The 23,789-nt window shown below is 38.1% G+C and overlaps 1 protein-coding gene across 7 annotated transcripts; it reads left to right on the top strand.

The window, feature by feature from the left end:
• The first annotated feature begins 1,304 nt into the window (after window positions 1-1,304).
• Window positions 1,305-13,077, top strand: LOC141600745 (putative LRR receptor-like serine/threonine-protein kinase At1g06840). Of its 7 annotated transcripts, XM_074421002.1 has the most exons (22): window positions 1,732-1,871; window positions 2,038-2,089; window positions 2,648-2,774; window positions 3,217-3,367; window positions 3,844-3,915; window positions 4,027-4,098; window positions 4,611-4,754; window positions 4,836-4,907; window positions 5,011-5,082; window positions 5,422-5,496; window positions 5,814-5,882; window positions 6,012-6,080; window positions 6,380-6,451; window positions 6,623-6,709; window positions 6,824-6,892; window positions 7,998-8,506; window positions 9,211-9,366; window positions 9,456-9,739; window positions 10,312-10,363; window positions 11,038-11,288; window positions 11,655-11,789; window positions 12,349-13,077. In XM_074421002.1, exons 3-22 carry the CDS (start codon window positions 2,690-2,692, stop codon window positions 12,670-12,672), a joined length of 2,820 nt encoding a protein of 939 aa, XP_074277103.1. In that variant the 5' UTR covers window positions 1,732-1,871; window positions 2,038-2,089; window positions 2,648-2,689; the 3' UTR covers window positions 12,673-13,077. The 7 variants fall into 7 exon arrangements, with proteins under 7 accessions (XP_074277094.1, XP_074277117.1, XP_074277103.1 ...); XM_074420993.1 differs by lacking the exon at window positions 2,038-2,089 and having other exon boundaries at window positions 1,305-1,740; XM_074421016.1 differs by lacking the exon at window positions 2,038-2,089 and having other exon boundaries at window positions 1,561-1,740; window positions 4,637-4,754.
• Window positions 13,078-23,789: the final 10,712 nt, after the last annotated feature.

The following is a 23,789-nucleotide window of genomic DNA, read 5'->3' as shown; positions in this document are numbered from 1 at the left end:
TCTTATAGATTTCGAGTTTGTTATCCTCGTTGGCTTACATGGTTTACGTGGTTTACAGGCTATCACATATACCCGAGGGTTTACCCAGTGCACATCAAAAATAGCGATTGCAAATTCCCTCATACAAAAAAAAAAAAAAAAAAAAAAATTGGTTCCTTTAATCTCACGCCTTTCTTGGGTAAACTGTAAACAGCCCTCTTTTTTTGGGATCCCAATAAAATTATTGGAGACCTTGTCAGAGTCTCTCACGTTGTCCTAGTTTCCTACTTTTATTCTCTACATCTTTCTTTTGTTTTATAGCACTCCCATAGTAATCCCATTAAACGTACTAGCCCAAATAAAATGGAGTAGAATTGGGTATCTGGGATGGTCAATCTAGATCTGGCCACGGGCAGGCCCAAGGCCCCGATCCTAAATCGGTCCAGTTGCTGGCAGGCTGCGCAACTCTAGGTTGCTGAATGTCTGACCTTGACCTAGACCGGGACGAGTTATGGGTGATGAGCAAAGTTAAGCGGTGCGGGGATATTCAAACCTGAGAACTTATACACGGTATATCTCTATGTTAACCACTAATTTAAGACATTTTCGATTTTCATGATAGTTTTGTATTTTTCCATGATGGCTGCCGGTATCACCTTCGGACCATTACTTGCATTCGTAATATGTCACTTTACAATTTACCCAATTAAAGGGAATAACTAGTAATAAGACAATTATACATACAAGTATATAACTCATACACTGTCAAGTGTTAACATCATTTAAAAGTCTAGAATACAAGTATATAACTCATACATTGTCAAGTGTTAACATCATTTAAAAGTCTAGAATAATAGTCGTAACACAAATTTTTGTTTGAGATTAGTATTTGTAATAAAATTAGGACGGGTCAAATAACATCATTTAAAACTTAAGACCATAGTATGTATTTATATAGATAAGACAAAAACAGAGTGTTTAGATATTTGCAAAACATTTGTCTTATCTACGCAAATGACATGTTATTATGTTACGACCCGTTTTAACGTACTCCCTCCATACCCGATCAATGGTAACACTTACCTAATACGGTTGTACCACACCAATGGTAACATTCCTTATTTGACCTACAATATTACCAAATTATCCTTATACCCATTTGATATTTAAACAAAATAGCATTACATACTCCACCTACCGATCCACAATTAAATCTACAATTACATACCCCACCTATTTTTTCCCTCTTTATCATTGTTGTTTTACCCTCTTTTCTTAAAAAGTCCATTTTTTACGATGTTATCATCGGTCTGATATAAAGAGAGTATATCCGTTTTAAGAAAGACTAATTGGATAAATGCATAAGACCAACACCAGCAAGTAAAAGAAAAGTCTAAATTCCTTGACTGAATTTTCCATTTTCCAATAATAATATTCTTGTGTCTGCCATGATTACAATTTACAATATAATAATACACCCTCTAATCAATCATCTGTGTATACTTTATTTCTTAAACTAATATATTCTGCAGGCAATTTGTGCTTGTTTAATCTCCCACTAATCCACTATCATTAATCTTTGACCTTCTCAATGCACTAAGTAAGTAAGACTGTAAGTAAGACTCCGTCTTCTGTGTACAACCGCACGCTTACAATAATAACTCACAGTAACTACTGTTTTCACTCCTCACTTTTTTTACTTGACCTCCTGACAGTCCTGAATTATAGTTTCTGCTGACACACCAGTCATATACTTCATTTGTAAGATTTTCAAACTTTCTTAATCACCTTCTGCTGTGTTTTTTTTGGTCAAATTTAATATCTTTGTATCAGAGTTACTCCGCCCGTCTCAATCATTTATTTACCTTCGATTAAAATCATTGGGACCAGTGGTGGAGCTAGAGGGGGCTAGCAGAGGCGGTCGCCCCTTGGCGGATGAAATTTTCCAAGTTTTTAGTTAATTTTTTCGATGGTGCCTTGTGAAAGTAGTCGTTCACCCCCCTAAAATTTTTCGCCCCCTAAGTTCAAATCCTGGCTCCACCACTGATTGGGACTGAGGGAGTAGTGTTTTTACAAGGGTCAGGCTGCAATTGCGAAGTCAGGCACTAGGGTAATGTTATCGTTGTTGTCAAGTTTAATAATTTGTCATAATTTGCGGGAGCTATTGAGGAAACAGTAAATTTAGTATCTTTCTTTATTATTGGTTAGGCTATAATATAAGATTGTTTCCGCTGGGTTTTGTCAGTTTTGGGCTAATTTGACTGTTGCCAAATTTACTACTCCCTCGACTCTTAGGAATTGTCCCATTTAACTAAAATAGTCCTCACAAATCTTAGAAAGTACTGCGATTCCAAAGAATCGGAGGTAATATCTTTATTATTATTATTATTTGTTGATTCAGTGATTAGGCAAAGTAACATGTATTACAAGTTTGTTTCACAAGTTAGTGTGACAACTGATAAAAACCAGATGTTATAAGTTCTGCTAGTTTAATGTGTAAGGTTGTCAGGGTGTAGTACCAATACCCGGGTTCAAAACCCGTCTGCATCAATGCATTAGCAGTAGAAATTGACAATTGTCAATTGCCATAGTTTTGGTCCAAAATAGCCATTTATGATGAAAATTGCTTAATGTTTTTTTTTTTTTGCTGGATGTTGTGTGACTACAGCAAGGTGTTATTGTAGACTAACTGACTGAGAAATTATTGGGGATGAAAAATTGGATTTGGGTACTGCTTCTGTTATGCTCATGTTCTCTGCTGCATGCCTCTGCACAGTCTACTCATCCTGCTGAAGGTATTTTTTTCGAGTTTTTCATTCTGATTTCAAAGTTTTTCGAGTTTTCAATGTTTTTGGTCTTTAAAGATTGGTTCTTTTTCCGTTTTGGCTTGTCGAAAATCATTAGTTATTCCGTACTTTATCGAGTTAGGAAAATGGGATGGTATTTTTTTCTAATTGCTCTCAAATTGAAGGCACGAATCAATGCAAGAACAGTATAGCTGTCCATAGGTAGACAATTGAGGTGTTTACCTTTGGTATGTAAAGGTAATTGAGCAGCAATTGACAATAGCCACTTTCTTTTCGGAGATTTGCTGAATTTACAATTAATATGATAATTTGGTATGCCTGGTTCTTAATTTCATAGTCATACTCATACATGCAAAATTATAAAGTAAGTTGTACAGCGACACACCTTTCAGTTGATGGGTCAGGTTCTTAATTTTCCGGTGTTTTGCAGTGGATGCATTGCAGGCTGTGAAGGCGAGTCTCAGTGACCCCAAGAGTTACCTGAAAAATTGGATTAAGGGAGATCCATGTACATCTAACTGGACAGGTGTTTGGTGCTTTGATAAAGTCGGTTCTGATGGGTATTACCACATCAAGGACCTGTATGTTTAATTCAACAGTTACTCGTTGGTTCTCTTCTCGTATTATGATTGTTGCTACGTTTTGTTTGTGCTTTGCTAATAAAGCTTATTGCTCAACTTTGCACTCTGCACAGTATCTTCTTAGCAATCATATTTTCTTTGTAAACTATAACTCATAAGTCATAAAGTGAGTGATAAAGCATCAAAATTGTGGTCATTGTAACCTTCAAAACCTTTCCATATTGTTCATATTGTCGTGTTCTGGCTCGTATTTAAGTACCAGTCCGGCAATCTATAAGTATTATTCGAGTTATGGGGTCCTTTAGGCGCTAAAAATTACACTATTTTCCTACTATAGGTGCTTGGTAAGTTGGTATTAGTCATCTTGCATGTTTTCCACTTTTTCAAAGCCCAGGATTATTTTACGTTTTTGTCTCCTATCACAACTGATATCTCTGCATCACATTTTCTGATTTTCGTCAATGGAAGTATTGCAGCCAATTGCTAAATATGAATCTGTCAGGAACTTTGGCACCCGAACTTCAGCATCTATCTCATCTTGAGGGCCTGTGAGTCTCAACTCAATAAATGCTTAAATAATTTCAGCTGAATGTAGAGTTTGTAGTGTTTTGCTGAATTCCCATACTGAGTTACTGACTAATCGTTGACTCTATCTGAAGAGATTTCATGTGGAATCAAATCACCGGTAGCATTCCGAAGGAGATAGGAAATCTTTCTTCTCTTAAAACACTGTAAGTTTAACCCTTACAACCTTGTTTTGACATTCTATAGAGGCATCTTTTTTTCTGAAGTTCCTAAGTTTTTTTTTTCTTCCAATTGCGAACACTTTTTTCCCTCATGAGAGTGTATGTAGCATGAACATTTAGTCAAGTACTATCACAGTGTCACAGAAAATGATGATCTGTAAGGCTAAAACTATTTTCCACATATGGTAGTCTTTTTCCTTCACACTCTGAAATCAGTGGACTATTTCAGTGAAGCCAATGCGAGAGAATCCATAGTCTATGTAACAATTACAACAACAACGAAACCTTGGGAACGATATGCGTTTGGCACTTCGGCTAATATTAATCATCAATATATAAATGTGATGATCAACTTGAAAAGATTTAAAAGATAAAAAAGGAGCTGTTCTTTTCCTTGTATTTGGCTGTAAGATGGTTGCATGGCTCCAACATGATGCACTCTTCTTGTACTTCAATCATACGAGTTGTGCTAATATATGATAATCAATGTGATTCAGGGTGTTAAATGGCAATTTACTCTCAGGTGCTCTCCCTGATGAGCTGGGCCTTCTTGCAAATCTAAGTAGACTCCAACTAGATGAGAATAATTTATCCGGGTCAATACCCAAGTCCTTTGGCAAAATGAGCGGCATGAAGCATTTGTAAGTGGATATCATGTTTAAGGTCGGAAATTCATGCTTATTATATCAGGAAGATGTTGACTTTCTTTGCCGATTTTGCAGCCATTTGAACAATAACTCATTTAGTGGACAGCTTCCCGTTGAGCTTTCCCAAATTCAGTCTCTTGTTCACCTGTGAGTTAATATGTCTGATTCTTGTTGCAGTTTATATGTGTACCTATCTTATGGTTTTTGATTGATAGATGCCAGAAGATAAAGAGGGTTATCTTTTCTACAGGCTATTGGATAACAATAATCTTTCAGGAAATATCCCGCCTCAATTCGCTGGCTTATCAGAATTGGAAATACTGTATGTCAACTATTGTCCTCTTGTTAATTTTGTATGCCTTGCATCACAAATTCACAATTTTTATTTATTGATTGATTAAGTCCGAGTTTTTGTTTTTGTTTTTTTATTTGATAAATTATTGTCGTTAGCGAGAAGGTTCTTTGTGTTTTCAAAATAAGAGTAATCTTACCTCCCTACCCCACCATAGACGGGAGCTTTTGCGACAAGTGGGTAATATATTCCGTGTTTCGGTAACTCATGAATCTTGGTGCTTCCTCAAAACCTACATCCTTTATTTCATATTATATCTATTACTTATTTCGCATGTGATTGATCTATATGTTTTCTTTTTCCTTGCAGCCAACTTGACAATAATCATTTTGTTGGAGCTGAAATTCCTGAATCCTATCAAAATCTGTCCAGATTGGTAAAGATGTGAGTGACTTTTCATGTTTTGCATGCACACATTGTGTTTTGGTTACTCTTAAACTGTTCATATTTGATTTTAAAAGAACCCTTCTTGCAAAAAGAAAATATCAGATTAATTATGTGGCTGTGCCTTAGGTTGATTATTGCCGATTTCTTAAATTTACTTGCAAAGTTGTGCAGATATTCAAATTATGGTTTACCTTAAGCTATGTAGTACTTTTAGATTAAACTTTTGTGAAATGATTTTCATTCTCTAGTTGTTATAGTTCCGACAATGTCTTTGTTATGTGTAAGATTTAACATGCTTGACTTCTGATCAACAGAAGTCTGAGAAACTGTAGCTTGGGTGGAGTACTCCCTGATTTTAGCCAGATGCCATCTCTTAGTTATATGTAAGTTATAGTTTTGTTCGTTTAATATCGACTTTCAAAATTTTCAATTAATCCTTACAGGAGAAGCATTGTTTTCAGCTGACACTTGACATCACTGATGTTCTTATGGTTTCTGTATGTGTGTCAAAGAGATCTGAGCTGGAACAAGTTGACAGGCTCCATTCCTGCAAACAGGCTTTCAGATAATATCACAACAATGTATGTGGGTCTCGATATAAATTTATGTTCAAGTAATTTCCGACATCCATAAATAGATTATCCCTTTGGATGAAAATGGAAGTTGAGTAAAGATGTCGGGTCACAAACCGTCATGGCCACACGTCACACACAAAATAAATATTCAGAGTGAGAAGTTTATTCATGGACACCGCAAAAACAAAACCAATTAGTTTATGCATGAACTAAAGAAATATAAAACTTCAATGCTCGAGTTTTTCTTACATTCTTAGATAGTTAGATACTAATGTTTGTATTTGTTATGTTCTCCCTTTCTTCAGTGACCTATCACATAACAAGCTAAATGGATCGATTCCAGGAAGTTTCTCTGATCTTCCATCACTGCAGATGCTGTAAGTCCACTTGTGCTTACGACCTTAAGTGTCCTATTATCTTCTTTTGCATCACAAATATGTAAATGTTGTTACTAATATATTTTCAGAATGATCTACTTTTGCAAGTTTGGATGGCATGATTGTAAATAGTTATTGCTCTTTTTTAACATCTTGTAATATCTTTCACAGATCACTTCAAAATAATTCTCTGAATGGTTCTGTTCCTGCTCAAATATGGCACAACAAATCCTTAGCTGGAAATGCTAGGCTCTCAATGTAAGAACTCATTCACGTTTTGCTTTTGCATAACATAAAATGTAAAATTGGATTGTTATATATGTCTCTAATTGAACAAAATGATAACGAAACTCTGATACTTGGTAACTGCAGTGATTTTCGATACAATTTTCTCTCTGACATTTCCGGGGATCTTAATCTTCCACAGAATGTGACTCTAAGGTATGTGAACTTAGTCTTCACCAAAAAAAATTCTGCTTATGAATTATAGATAGTTAAACCATGGCAACTAATAAATGATGTTCCAATGTACTTAATTGGACAAACTGCAGTGCTCCATTTGTATCTCCTGTGCTCTTATATGGGTGCAAAAGTATTTTTTGTGTTTTTTACCACCTGAATTCTATGGCGGGTCAAACGTACTCCGTATTTCCTACTGACTGCTAAGTAGTATCCTTCTGTACACTAAATAACCTGTGCAAACTGGATAACCTAAAACTAGATCCAAGATTCCAAGATAGTAATGATTTATTCTCTCGCTAACAAGGATAAACACCCATTGTAGAATTTTACAAAGCTTTGATTATTTTGCTCTGTGCTTATTATAGAGTATAGTCTGATTATCTTGCTGATGAACAATGTTACTACTACTCTTCACATCACCTCCTATACCCATGTACGACACTCGATGTTTGACACTTGGACATGGGTAAGGGTATGACCATGGTATTAAATATCTGTTGCGACACCGCATTGCAACCAAGTTATTTAGGTTACCATGACCATGTTTTGGCTGTATAGGCCACATTTACAGCACACCAACCGAGATTCACCGATATTGACAAGATCAAGTCTCAAACTAAGAACTGATACTGTGGGTATGACACTGCAAATTAAGCTCAAGTGTGATGCTTGTTCATAAAATAGTCTAGTCCAACTCTTGATCAGGAATATATGGGGATACTTCATGTCTGAAAAGCATAACAGCATTGCTGATGATAGAAAATAAGTAATTTGTTTAACTCGTGGTTACTCAACGACCTACATGTGTAAAATTGTTTATTGACTTTCTGTTTTTTTTTTTTTTTTTTTTTTTTTCAAATGACCAGTCACAAGAAACCAAACCTTTTGTACTAAAACATCATTTGCAAATTCAACATATCTTCATCACTTCATGTAGAAAAAAAAACTTTCTTCCTTGAATAACTTGACTACAGTGCCCTATCATGATTTTGTGCTCTACTGTTGAGTTTTTTTTTTAATTCGTTCTTTTGAGAAGGAAAAAATTCCTTTATAAGATAAATTAGTGTGAGTTCCTCTTCTACAGGCTTCGAGGCAATCCCGTGTGTAAGATTGCAAATATACAGAAGATACATAATTTCTGTGACTCGGATGCAGGAGCAAATGGGACGACTAATGGCTTAACAACTTCAACAGTCTGTCCTGCAACAGCATGTCCTGTTGACCAATATTTTGAACCTATTCCAGAAGCTCCTACCTGCTTTTGTGCAGCTCCTATAAGAATAGGATACAGACTGAAAAGCCCTAGTTTCACTTATTTCCCTCCTTACATCTCTGCTTTTGAGTCTTACATTACGCATGCCTTGAAAATGGAGCTATATCAGCTATATATTGATTCATATGCCTGGGAGGAAGGGCCTCGCTTGCGCATGGACTTGAAACTTTTCCCTCAAATCAATGCTGTAAATCATACTTTCAATGACAGTGAGCTTCTTTTTATCAGAATCAAATACGCCACGTGGCATTTCCCTGGCAGTGAGCTGTTCGGGCCATATGAACTTCTGAACTTTACTCTACTTGGACCTTATAGCTCTGGTATATACTCAAAACCAGCATCTTTCTGGCAATAGTATACGGTTATGAAAATATTCTTGTGTCTTGCTATCTCATCAGATATTTTATATATTTCATTTTGGTCTGCCTCATGCAAAAGTTTGCGTTTCCTTTCTAGCCATGTCTTGTTTGAAGGAGAACAGGCGTTGGATTCTCTACCACACTTGCATATCCTCACACGGAAATAATGACCCAAAAGAAAACGTAAACTATTCAGAGGCTTCTGTCTTTAGTGCCTTAGTGGTTCTGATTCATTTGAACTGACCTTTGAGCATTGGTTTAGAGCTTCCCTTGTTTGGTTAGCAAAGTTGGTTGGAAGGAAATTTGAGGGTTGAGGGATAGAGAATAAAGGGATCTTTTTCCTTTCCTCCACGAGAAATCAAAATCCTTCCTACATAGGAAGGAATGATTTTGTAGAAAGATATTATCGCTCCATTATCCCCTCTCCATTCCTCCTAATATCCTAACCAAACAATGCCTTAGAGGTTAAAAATCATACGACACAGCTAAGGTTTTATTTCAGCGACTACATAGAGCATGCACTTTTTCTAGATTATCCTTGCCGCATACTGTCAGCATTATGCTATATCAGACTGGCACTATGATGTAGCAAGTTTTGGTTACTGCTACTCTGGCATCAAATGAATGATTTCCTGAAATGTCTTTTTTTTGTTCTTTTGCTGTAGTGAAATTCCAGAATAACAAAAGTAGCATCAACAAGGCGGTTTTGGGTATCATTTTAATAGGAGTAAGCCTTTTTGCTGTTATTACAACTGTGGCCGTTACACTTCTCATCCTGAAATGGAAAAGGAGACAACGTCAACTTTCAAGAAGAATTTTGTGTAAGTCTCTTGTATAGTCCTTCCAGTAGTATGTGTATTGTAACTTTTTTCCGGAAAGCTTGTCTCTGAATGAAAGTGATGGTATGCAGCTGAAAAGATGTCGATAAAAATAGATGGCGTCAAAGAGTTCACCTTCAAAGAAATGGCACGAGCCACCAATAATTTCAATAGCTCGTCTCAAGTTGGGCGAGGAGGATATGGGAAGGTTTATAAAGGCACTTTAGCTGATGATACGGTTATCGCAGTTAAGCGCGCAGAGGAAGGATCTCTTCAGGGAACACGGGAATTTCTTACTGAAATACATATATTGTCAAGGTTACATCACCGCAACCTAGTTTCACTGGTTGGATATTGTGGTGAAAATGGTGAACAGGTACTCTTTTTTCCAATTTCGACAACTTTCTTTCAGAAATACAATAATATGAAGATATTTCAATGAAGATTTCCTTTTATTTACCCTCATTTTTGCATTTAGAAAGTGTTCATTAAGCTGCTAGAACTTCTATGAATAAACTAGATCCCCCGAGATTCCAAATCGCTCAAGTTGTATGTAATTTGAACATATCTGCTATTGCTTCAGCGGGAATCTGTTTAAACATAATTGAAGGGATCTTATCTGAATTCTACGGTTGATGACAATAAGGTGTAAATCCTTAATAAACTTTTGATACTCAGACCATAATTGCTGTACGAAGATTGTTATAAACAGTAGAAGTTTAGCATATTCAGTTAACATGTTAGTAGACAACCACAGCTGCCTATATGTGTTGAATCCAAATACAGTGAACTCGTCAATGCATGATACTTCCGCAAGCACTGCTGCTGATATTAGTGTTAACTCCAGAATATTTTCTTCTAATCCATCTTCACAACCTTTCCTTTTTTTCAAGTACTTCACTGTGAAAATATCTGTTCATTCTGACTTGTCCTTGTATTATCTCACAGATGCTTGTCTATGAGTTCATGCCAAATGGTACTTTACAGGATTGGCTTTCCGGTATGTCTAAAGGGTCAGCTCTTAAATATTGCTCCCCGTAAAAACAATCTTATATCAGTTTATCGGTCTCTAGACTCTAGTTCACCTATCTCTTAGACTCAAAAACAAAGGCAAGAAAACGAACATAACCTCAGTGTCTCAAGGTAAAGGTAATAGGAATATTTATGATAGTTGGCCCTCAACCATCACCTTAAGGTTTTGGTTGAGATGGTTCATCTATCATGGTATCAGAGCCAGTGTGACCGTAAGTCACGGGTTCGAATCCTGGCAACCTCAAAACTCCTCAAAAACTTGAAGTGAAAACCCAGCACACGGTACGGGGGAGCCGGTGCACAACGGGCATTTGAGTGAGGGAGCGTAATAGGAATATTTATTATAGTTGGCCCTCAACCATCACCTTAAGGTTTTGGTTGAGATGGTTCATCTATCAAAAGGGATCTGGTATATTCAGCCTTACCCTTGTGTTGAAAACACAGAGGTTGTTTCCAAATGAACCATAATAACTACTACGTATTTTATTTAAGAATTAATCTCAAAGTTAAAATTTTTAGCAAGTTTTTTCTGATTCTTTTGTTTGAAGTTCAAAAATTATTCAGCTTTCACCTGGCTGGTGCTACATAAGCTGATGTTTCTCGGTTATCATGATCTTTAACCCTTTTTTTTATGCTGATCAGGTAAAAGTGAAAGGAGCCTGAGCTTTTGGATGAGATTACGTATTGCATTAGGTGCAGCCAAGGGCATTCTGTACTTGCATAGAGAAGCAAACCCTCCTATATTTCACAGAGATATCAAAGCCAGCAACATCCTTTTAGACTCAAATCTCATTGCTAAAGTTGCGGATTTTGGGCTATCTAGACTTGCTCCTGCGATAGATGATGAAGGTGACGTGTCTCATCATGTGTCTACAGTGGTCAAGGGTACCCCGGTAAGTGGGGTGTGGTGTAATGCTGTATGCTTAAAGTATGTCTTTTAGGGTCTACTTTTGACTGCACAATATGTATGGAAATCTTGATCTCTGAATAATTGCTGCAGTGTGGTAAAATGATGTAGGATTTAGTTACAACGTAAAGGAAATTGGAAAAACAAATACACCAATCGTGGGCTCATTCGTCGTTTTCAGATGACGAAGTGAGCTGAACTATTCATCTTTATTAACTGATTCTGAAGTCACCCGAGCCCGTAACCATGTTGTTGAAACAATATCCTCTTTAGCGGTACTTGCGGAGATAATAATGTCAATGTGGGTTTTAAGGAAATTGATGTTTTTGAGTCTTTGTTCCTGTATATGCAGGGATACCTTGACCCAGAATACTGCCTGACCCATAAGCTGACAGACAAAAGTGATGTATACAGCTTGGGAGTTGTGTTCTTGGAACTTATCACAGGTGTTCGACCTATATCTTATGGCAAAAATCTTGTGCGCGAGGTAATCTAATCTTTCTCAAAATGCTTTTGTTTTTCAAGTTAAATATATTTGCTCTGTTGCTCCTATATTTCTCTCTGTGGCGCGTTTTCACTTAATTTCTTTTCCACCCAAATTCTACTGCTAGTAGTCAGCAGGGTATTCTATATTGGTTTCAGTCTTGATCGCGAATTTGTCCCTTGGTCGTCTTGGCCTGACCTTGTTGCGTTATAAGTTTGCCTGTTTACCTTCCTCAAAAAGTGTTTTTGGTAACCTTCAAAACACGATTACGATGCTGTGCTTCAGCCATGGTACTATTAAACAGCGATTGGTTGCGATTACAGTAACAGTGTGGTAAATTGCGGTATCATACTATGATGCAGTGTCGTGGCTTGCCCTAACTATTAGCCTGATATTGCTTCCGTATGGACAAGTAATGGTCGTATTAGTCATATGCCGGACTTCTCAGTAAAATTTTGGCTATTTTCGTAAGCCTGTTGCCGCCTTGCCATTCGATACTATGGTTGACAATGATGTGAATGTGAAAAGTTCTTACAAGGTTTAAATTGGTCTTCAAATTCAGGTTAGCGCAGCGCACAAGTCAGGGACATTGTTGGAGATAATAGACAGCAGAATGAATGGCTACTCATGTGAATGTGTGGAGAGATTCATAGCTTTGGCCAGGAGATGTTGCGAGGATAAACCTGAGACGAGGCCGTCTATGTTGGATGTGGTGAGAGAGCTGGAAGACATACTCCAAATGGCTCCTGAGAGCATAACCATGTCAGATACGACATCGATTAGCTCTTCTTCAACAAACTTATCAGTGGCTTATCCCCACTCGTCGTCTTATGTATCAGGCAGCGATTTAATCACTGGTGTCACCCCGACAATTGCACCACGGTAGTGCATCTAAATGTCTCGCATGACAGTAGTCAGTTTGATTGTCGATAAGTCCTTGCTTCTTCCTGCTCTACCCTTGTCGCCTTCTGTTTTGGAAACGGATTCTTTATGATGTAGTAGGTGTGCCTTCTACAGTTGTGTTCCAGCCCTCTGCAAAGGGAATGCAATGCAGACACAGGTGTAAAATTTGTTGCGGGAGGATTTGAGGTTTCATTTTGACAAATACTTGTAATTATTGTAAGAAAACCACTTGTGTATCTCATGCCAAGTTTTATCGACCTCGTCTGATCATTTGTCTACCTCACAAAAAATTAAAATAAAAGGTAAACTAATAATTGGACGGAGAAAATATTTGAAGGTCTATTCTGATTAAGGTTTCATGGTTGTGTATTATTATTGCTATGCTTCATTTATCTTAGTTCCATTAGTTGCATTTAATTTGGCAAAAATGAATCGAGTTTAACCATATTCGATTATACAGTAGTGTTATTACTCCCTCCGTTCATTCCAATTCTACGCACTTAAATGTATAAAGTGAAAGTGAAAAAAAAAAAGAAATGGAGGGTAGAGTTGTGTGCTGGGCTGACCGGCCGAGCCAAGAGACGGGCCGAATTGAGTGCCAAAACCCCAGGCTCGACACTAAATGAGGGCTGGGCCAGGCCAGTGTTGGACCAGTTTTAGCTAACCCGAGCCCGGCCCACTAAGTAATAGGCCAGTGTCAAGCCGGGCTGGTATTTTTTAATAGTGTTTGGACCGAGCTCGGCCGAGGAAATTGCGGTAGTAGCCCGGCCCAATGAGGACACTGGGCTACTAGAAATTGGCCTAGGAGGTTGTGTTGAGCCCAATTGGACCGCTACAATGCGCATCTCTAATGGAGGGTATGCTTTAGATAAATATACTAAAAAAAAATTGGACATATGACAGTCTTTTAAATTCACACAAATTTAAATTAAATATAACGATGTTGAGTAAGAAAAACGAAAGAGCCAAAATAAGGATAGTAACTTGCAATTAAGTTTTTTTTTTTTTTTTTTTTTTACCAAACAAACTAATGAAAATCTCATCTCAAAACTTTTTCTTGCTTATGTCAAAACTCAAAATTAATGTGCTTACTAGGATGATGTAGGGGCAGAACTCGTGTATATTAGGAAATAGTTTATATGATATTTCTTGTTAATATTTTTAGGTGAATTTAACCAAAATACCCCAATCTTTGTCAAACATTCTGAAAATAACCCAACCTTTTGATTTTAACAAGAATAACCCAAAGTTTGCTTTTGTTTAAAGGAAATGTCCTGACATCTTACTTATATTTCCTAAATGCTATTTTACTCATATTACACAATTTATCAACTTATTGACCATATTTTTGCAAAGGTAAGTGTATAAGATTATGAAAAAAAAAATTAAAAAAAAAAATTGAAAACATGACACTTTTTTGAGAAATATTTCTAATACTGCTCAAAATCCTAAAAGACATAAGTTATATGGTTTAAAAAATTGTTTGTTTCCTCAAATTTTCGGTTTATCAAAAAAATATAAAAGTATGTCTCTCATAAATATCTCCACTATTTTTTTTCCAAAAAATTATATATTTGTTTTATTAATTAAGTTTCCATTTATAAACTGAAATTATAATTTTTCGAACAATATTAGGTAGAAATTAGCTTAGGTGATATTTTTGGATATTTTTGTGACAAAAATACAAAGGTTGGATTATTATTGTTTAAGTTAAAAGGTTGGGTTATTTCTGGAAGACATATCAAAGGTTGGGTTATTTTTATTAAATTTGCCATATTTTTATTGTATCTTTATTGATATCTTTTGTATCAAGTTTGATATCTTTAAGTTAATTACTTTTTTATCTTTCAAGTTGTAAAGATTCGATATCTTAGGTTTTAGTCTCTTTGTATAAATAGTATAGTCGTTGTACCAATTCATTTATTCAATACAATATAACCTTTCTAAATTCTATATGGTATCAGCCTTTTACGATCCCAAACTTGATACCCAATTCTTCAATCTACAATGACTTCCCAAACCTCCATCATCAACACCGCCGACACCTCCAACCCTCTCGTTCTCATCAACCTTTCGATGGTCGAGAAACTTACCCCACTAACCTTCCTCCCTTGGAAAACCCAAATTGAATCCATCCTTTTCGGGTATGACCTTGTCAAGTTTCTTGACGTTAGTCATCCCCTGCCATGCCCCACCATAACCACCACACCCGCTGCCACTGCCACCGAACCTAAGCCTGAACCCACGACCGTAGCCAACCCTGTCCACCAGACATGGTTACGCTAAGATAGGCTCCTCTATGGTGCTCTCCTTGGTACCATCCCTCCCACCGTATCCCCGCTTATTATTCGTGCTAAGACCTCCCAAGAAGCATGGGAAACTCTCTCTGCCACTTACGCAAACCCGTCTCGAGGCCACATCCTTCAAATCAAAGAACGCCTCAACTCTCACACCAAAAATACCTAATCCATCTCGGAGTATATGCAAGCCATTAAAGCTTGTACCGATCAACTCGTTATAATGGGCAAACCTATGGACCACGAGGATGTTATTTCCAAGACTTTAAAAGGCCTTGATTATGATACCTTCAAACCCATCATCGATGCTATTATGGCTCGTGATGAACCAATTACTTTTGAAGCCCTCCACGAAAAACTCATTAACTTCGAAATTACAAACAACCAGACAACCCAACCTGCTCCCTTTTCTGCCTCTGCAAACGCTGATATCTATCGCTCCAACAACAACCGTGCTGCCCCTCGGCGTCAGCCACAACCTAACCCCACCCATGCCACCATCAATCACAGCCCAAACACCCCTGCTTCTGCCTTTCCCAATCCCTTTAAGGGCAAATGTCAGTATTGCCGCATTGTTGGACATGTCATATCACAGTGTTACATGTTCGAGAAAGCCTATCCTAATGTCATCTTTCCACCAACCCGTCACCACCAACTCCTCCTCAGGTCCACTCTGCCCACCACCAGTCCCTTCCTTCCCCAAAATCGTTACTTCGTGATACAAGAGCCACCCACCATCTCACCAATGACCTCGACAATCTGGCCATCCATACTCCTTATGACGGTCTTGACGATATAATTATTGGCAATGGTTCTGGTATTCCGATTACTCACACTGGCTCTTTTTCAATTTCTCACAATTATTCTTCTTTATTTTTTAACGTCTTATGTGTTCCTAATATTTCTCGTAATATTATTTCCGTCTCACAATTTTGTAAAGACAACAATGCTTATTTTGTTTTCTCACCCACCTCGTTTTTTGTTAAGGCTATGAAGACGGATCTTGTTCTTCTTCAGGGAACCATCAACACTAGTGGCACGTATGAATGGCTTCCTCCCACCGCACAAGCACACACCACTCACCTCTCCAACAGCCAACTTTGGCACCACCGCTTAGGACATCCGTCCAAACCAATTATTAATTATTTACGCACTACTTATAATTTAGCTATTCCTTTTACTTTTCCGTCAAATTGTAATTCTTGCGATATAAGCAAGAGTCATAAGCTTTCATTTTCGCAAACATCAATAAAGAGTAGTGCGCCTTTACAATTGCTATTTACCGATGTCTGAACTTCTCCTGTTTTTTCATTTGATCGTTTTAAGTACTACCTTATTTTTGTTGATCATTTCATCAAATACATTTGGTTTTTTCCTATTAAAAATAAGTTAGACACGGCTCAAGTTTTCACCCGTTTTCAAAAACTTGTTGAGAATTTTTTAAATTTACCAATTATTCAAGTTTATTTTGACAATGGAGGTAAGTACAAATGTAACACCCCAATAGATTGAGAGGGAAGTTGTCCCACATCGGGAAATTGAGTGGCTTATGAGATATTTATAAGGGCTTCCACCCATCACTTAGTAACAAGGCCTTGTGCTTTTGGGCTTAAGTGAGGACATTTAATGGGCTCAATAGTGCATACCCATCTTGTTGGGGTTGTGTTACGACGGTGGTAGGTCGGGTTGTTATAAATGGTATCAGAGCAACACTGCGACTGTGTGGTGAGCATGTGGTCAGGAGTACCTGGGTCACCCACCTAGCGGGGAAGGATTCTGGGCTTGGCTGCGGTCAACCTCCGGGCACAATAGGGACGTTGTGTTATCTAAGTGGGGGAGTTTGTAACACCCCAAGAGATTGAGAGGGAAGTTATCCCACATCAAGAAATTGAGTGGCTTATGAGATATTTATAAGGGCTTCCACCCACCACTTAGTAACAAGTCCTTGTACTTTTGGGCTTAAGTAAGGATAATTAATGGGCCCAAAAGTGCACACCCATATTATTGGGGTTGTGTTACGACGGTTGTGGGTCGGGTTGTTATAACATAAAACTCTCGCTATCCCTTGCCAACAATGGAATAACACATCTCACGACACCTCCACATATACCAGAGCACAATGGTCACTCGGAACGCTGCCATCGTCACATCGTTGAAACTGGCTTGACTCTTTTCTCTCAAGCACGGCTCCCTGACACGTTTTGGCCATATGCCTTCGCTACGGCCACTTACTTAATAAACCGTATGCCCACCCCCACCTTACAAAATCAATCACCCTACCTCAAGTTATTTCCGACCCCTCCCAACTATACAAAGCTGCGAAGTTTCGGATGCAAGTGCTACCCGTGGCTCCGACCCTATACCAAACACAAGCTTGAGCCTCGTTCTAAGCCTTGCGTTTTTGTTGGGTACTCCCTGATTTGTTCTTTTCCCCTGCCATTACCTCTTCTCCTGCTCCCTCCACTACCCCACCCTCGCTATCTACTCCCACTACTGCCCCTGCCACTACAACCTACCCTACCACTCCTGCCACGTGTTCCCGCCATTCCATTCATATATATCGTCTACACTCTTCGCACCCCTCAACGTGCATCCTCTCCTCCTCCTGCCACATCCCAACACAACATCACCACCAGGTTGCAAAAAAATATCCGCAAACCCAACCCCAAATATGGCAAGACAGCTGTAACACCCCCATACTCCAAGTGCCTTACCAGGACCACTTAAGGCATGGAAATGCTACCATCTCGGTTACCCGAGGCAATGATTATCATAAGACAATAAAGAAACATATTTAAATAATAATTAACGTTTAAAGTGATTACATGCCAAAAACCAAAACTGATGAAGAGATACAAGTTCTCCAAAACTATCTACTATCAAAAGACTATAAAACTATCAAACACAGCGGAAGACTTCTAAACTGCATCGTGCTGACTCCTCCCGATTACCCCATACGCATCGGCTCATACCGCTCAATAATCGCTCACCACCCCGAATGGATCACCACAGTTTTTAAAACATTTAAACGGGGTCAGTACTAATCACACAATTCAATATATCAACAATAAGATAAACAGACAGCTGAACTGTCACACACACACACACACACCACCAACTCCCATCATCTTAATATCGATCGTCCTTTGGACCACCCCAGATGGGGGACCGCACTGCCGTTCCCACCTAAGCCCCGCTCATCATACCGAGCGATAACCCCGTCCCATTAATGTGCACATCCCCTTCCGTGGCGGGTTCCACGAAGGGCGAAACTAGGGCGTGAAGTCACTCCCGCAAGTGACCCCACTCAGCCGAGAACGCATCTCGAGAACATCAACAAACACAACCACAATCACAATCACAATCACAATCACAATCATCATATCAAACAACTAACTACAAAGACATCACCAATATCCCATTATGGGACTAATACGTGTAGGAAATCCTACCCGGAAAGCACAACACGCAGACGGTATCTACAGCTGTATCAAAACGGCTCCTCTACGAATTCTCCTCCTATCATACAACACATAGATGCTACCATTCAAATACTACTCATAAAAACCTTCAATTCCTAAATTAGGGTTTCATCAATCTTAACAAAACATTATAGAAATTATATTAAAAGCTTACCCTCGACGCAAGGAATCCAACGACACGAACTACGATACGAACTGACCGTCTGAACTCCGGGAATTGTCAAGAACGCGATTAGGAAGAAGAACTAGTTGCTTTCTCTCTTAAACAGGTTTTAGGTTTTGTAAAAAAGTGATTTAAAACAATTACGAATATGTTTAAATACCTTAATCGCGTAATTAACAAAACCCGAGAAAACTCCCCCGTAAAACCGGACACTCGATCGAGTACCCAAGGCACTCGATCGAGTACCCCCCTACTCGATCGAGTGCCCCAGCTACTCGATCGAGTACCCAACAGGTCAGAAACTATTTTATTCCGCAACTTGCCCATACTCGACAGAGTAAGGGCTACTCGATAGAGTACCCCCAAGACATATAAATACGGAGTATTACAGTCTTCCCTCCTTAAAAAGAACTTCGTCCCCGAAGTTCAACCCATACATGAAAACAAACATACTAACTCGATCAAGACACAACAACGTGACTAAGAACTCAAAACAAAACTCCAACTCAAACATGAACTCGTAACACCAACTCCACTAACTATTCCTACCTCCACAACATGGCTCACGATATCGTATCAACTCCACATATATATATCTCTCACGACACCAACTCCATACATAACCAACTACCATCCTCTAACGCTGCTAGCTCCATAATATCATCCACTATCAAATCCAAAATCAAGACACTCATAGACATCAAACGGAATGTTACATTCTACCACCCTAAAAAGGAACTTCATCCTCGAAGTTTACTCACACTCATAATCTCATCATCCAACTGTCAACACTATCGAAGTATTCTCGCATTCCTAACATCAAACTACTACAAGCACGTCCGTGACCTTTTAACACTATCAACCACAACATATACAAATCCATATCTTATGCTACACCAACACTCTACTTCCAAATATACTACCATGTGAACAACCATCAAAATCTCTTTTATCGCATCCTACTCCTCTTAAGATAAATGTTACGTCCTCGTAACTCACTAATACTAAATCCTAGATATATCTTTCCCTTTTCTCATCACCACCGCATGTCAAAGATAATCACCTATAACCTAAACACTCGCCATGCACATATCCAAGGCTTTCTTACTTAAACATTTTTCATACCTCAACTCATACGGCACACCACCTAATCTATACCATAAAACGCGTGGCAAAAATACCATACTAACTCTCCATTCTTACTGCAAAACAACATACCTCTCTATGTAAGGCACCTATCTCCCAAAAGCATAACTCACGATCTACACTCACACTAGATCCTCAAGTTCTTTCCTTCATTACCGCAAAACTCATACACAACTTAACATGACACTATTTCCTCCAACACCCTACACTCACTGCCTCAACAAAGGATTATGAACCACCTGCATCTATCAGGTCATTACCACACATGTTTTACGAATCATTTTCCATTACCATGTCTACTAAAGCCTTATCTAGAACAAGATCAAAATTACTGTAACAACCTCTCACAGCCGTATCCCATCAATAGAACATCACTATACCATGACAACAACGAAAACATATTCAACTCTATTTCATATCATACTCTACCTCATTCTTAACTTAACCTGGTAAAGAAAACATCAATAAGCAAGACAATTGTCTATATGTTCAACCAAAACTCACAAAGAACAACAGCAAACAAAACAACAATCTATGTATAACTGGTATGCACTTTCGAAAACTCGTATCATAATCATCCCACCTACTCCACCACAACCGGTGACGGCATCACTACACCGCCGCCACCAATGACCACACCGCATGATGCGAAAATACCCGCATCACAATACTAAATAACGTGCCCGGATCACCATCCGAGGCACCACAACCACATCGATAGACATCACAGCTACATACAATTCTCACTAACACTGACTCAAAATAACTTCTCAGACAAGAAAACTTATTCAAATCCACTTTACCAATTCACAAAGCAACATATTATATGAATTAAACAGATAACCTCATGAATATCATCCCCTTACCATATCACAGATTAACATGTATCGTGAATATATACAAACATAACTAGTCATGCCAAAACAGTCAAACTATTTCCTTTTAAAACATCATTCCATCACGCTATCGTATCCCACATGTATTACAGAACATTCAGATAACAACTTTATAATGATCATATCATACCACTTCTTGTGAGGTCAGAACCTCACACAAACATTTATATATAACATAGACCCATAATCACATCCAACCAGTCAATCCTGATCACGTAAGTTACCACTCAACATAGGCTACCGCATGCCGAGCTTAACTCGTATACACCTCATAACATATTCTCCCTTTCGCATATCCATCATCCTCTGCCAAATGTAGCCACACCATTAATACTCAACTACTAACAACCGCCTCATATAACCACATCTTATACTCTTTCATAACCATACTTATCAATCTTGTCCCTACAAAATCAAGCTCTTTTGAATTGCTACCCTCCTAATATACCATCACTTCTTAACCATTAGTCATAAACCATAACACCACCACTGTTCGGACATCAAACCTCTTACACTCATCTCTAAACATCACGATTTCTTTCCTATCTTTGGTTGACATCCCAAATAACAAGCATCGAATCCATCAACAAAATTACCTCAACATTCTTCCCAATACTATCCTTAATTGTATCATCATCTAACTCTCCGCCAAAAATCTCGTATTGTGCAAATATTCTACCAACTTCTTACTTTCCTTAATTCCTCGAAACTCATTACTAATCATGTTGTCCCAAAACTCCTCTATAGCCCTTAACTAACATCCTCATGATTGGTAGCACACATCTCGACGGCTCCTTACCTCTATATCACATAACTCCGGTCAACATTTTCTCAGTTTTATTCCCCTCATTCTTTTCCTTTACATCTACAAAATCAATTAACCATTCAACTCCTTATCACTTCTACCTAACTCTTTAGTGTTCTGGTTACGTTCTCACTGCTCCAAAACTCACATCTAATTATTTCATATCGATATCATCTCACTCTCTCTTATCACAAATATTCTCTTATTATGTCATCAATCACCCTTGCCACTAATCCATCCATAGAATCAACGTTTACTGTTCAACAATTGCATCTCCCTTCTTACGTCTCTAGAAATCAAAATTCCTTTCATACCGCTAATTGCCCAAGGAAAACCCACAATAGTTTCATCTCTTAAAAAGCCAAATCTCCACCCCGTGACGTGTCTCCACAAAGTTCACTATATACCACTCTTTTCAACCCCTTTAAAACGAACTTTCATTATGTATATTCTTAACCCACACGGCTCTTAACGACCTCCCTCCATTATTCTTTACACATCTCAAGTTGTCACTATCCATATCCTTACTCTCAATCCTTTCATTCTCACGTTCCTTAGACTCACATCATCCATTGCCCACATTCACATACTTTTACGTTACTCAACACACACTCATATCACTCATCTCATTTCATCTCAGAAAACATGCTCTATGTCTTAATTAAGCCATAACAATCTTCCTTTTTTTTTCCACTATCTATTACAACCACGTATAACTCATGTCCTCCCACCGAACTCATACTCACCACATGTGCCACTCACTACACCACAAGATTAGGTAACTTACGCGTCAAGACCAACATACATGTAAACCAATGCATAAAGAAGCAAAATAATAACTTTGAATTAAACATAATATGCAACGAATTCAAAAGATAAGCATATGACCCAAAACAGGGGTCACTAGATCGAGTACAGGACACTCGATCGAGTAAGGGACTTACTCGATCGAGTAGGTGAAGATCAGAAGCACGTAAAACAAATTACCAGGGACACTCGATCGAGTAACTGACGTACTCGATCGAGTACCCCCATACTCGATCGAGTACCAAGGCTACTCGATCGAGTACCTACGCATTTCTCAAAGATTGTCCAGCCAGTAAAACAGTCATAACTCACTCATTTCTTGGTCAATTTGGGCGTGTGACCTATCGTTAGAATCGTAAAAGGACAAGCTATCACCTCCAATTGGAATCACATTAAGATCATTTATGAATCTCAAGGTATAACAGTTTAAAGACAACTTTGCTGTAATTAGACGACATAACTATTCGATTTTCTCTTTCAAACACTTAAACGATAACAATGGTAAACAAAACAACTCAATACTCACAAAACCAGTATCCCTAACCACATGTTACTATTTTCAAAAGTTAAGCAATAAATAACTCGATGCACATATATCATTCAACTTACCAATCACATATTACCCACATGTTTTAATTTTATAACTTTTCGCAACACAAAATATACTCATACCTTACGAATCATATTTCCATGTTACTAATGCAACAATATTACAAACCCACTTCGTCACCTAAACATATTCATAATCACAAAATTCATATTCTCATGCAATTGACACCCCATCTTTTCCAATCGGTTCATCTATTTCATCCACAAGTGCATACGATTCCACAATAGACAATTATATGAACTTATTATCTAACTTTACGCAAATAGGATTATAAAAAAAAAATCATGTCACATCCTCTAACCACAAGTTACTAGTATGTACACATTATAAATCATTCATCCTGCACATCAATATTCATCACATATAATCTATTTCCTTTTTCCACCACATCATTCGTCATTCTCACATACTTTTCCAACTATTCCAATCAACATGGTAAACCAAGTATCATCCAACATGTTTTCAACCAACCACATACAAAATCACCCTTATTCATGCCACACATCCCCATATTGGAACACAATTCACAAGATAAACACATAGCGATCCCGACTCATATCCCATGTGACCGGTTCAAAATTATAGGGCGAGTTCGCGACTTTAGGACGTCTCCCAAGTCTTTGCATTAGCTCCTACAACCTTTACCCCGGATTCATTTTAATTGACTCCCTATATTTATTGGATTCATTGGTTACAGGTTTCAGGATCGTCGCTCTGATACCATTTGTAACACCCCCATACTCCAAGTGCCTTACCAGGACCACTTAAGGCATGGAAATGCTACCATCTCGGTTACCCGAGGCAATGATTATCATAAGACAATAAAGAAATATATTTAAATAATAATTAACGTTTAAAGTGATTACATGCCAAAAACCAAAACTGATGAAGAGA

This window comes from Silene latifolia, chromosome 1, assembly GCF_048544455.1.
Source record: "Silene latifolia isolate original U9 population chromosome 1, ASM4854445v1, whole genome shotgun sequence".
In the NCBI taxonomy this organism is placed as follows: Eukaryota; Viridiplantae; Streptophyta; class Magnoliopsida; order Caryophyllales; family Caryophyllaceae; genus Silene; species Silene latifolia.
Note: the sequence above shows the minus strand (reverse complement) of the source record. Positions and strands in the feature narration are given on the sequence as shown.

Coding starts and splice junctions, on each gene's coding strand:
- LOC141600745 (XM_074420993.1), top strand. CDS start 2,690: ATGAAAAATTGGATTTGGGTACTGCTTCTGTTATGCTCATGTTCTCTG. Junction 9,367..9,455: donor ACTTTCAAGAAGAATTTTGT/GTAAGTCTCTTG, acceptor GATGGTATGCAG/CTGAAAAGATGTCGATAAAA. Junction 11,289..11,654: donor CAGTGGTCAAGGGTACCCCG/GTAAGTGGGGTG, acceptor CTGTATATGCAG/GGATACCTTGACCCAGAATA.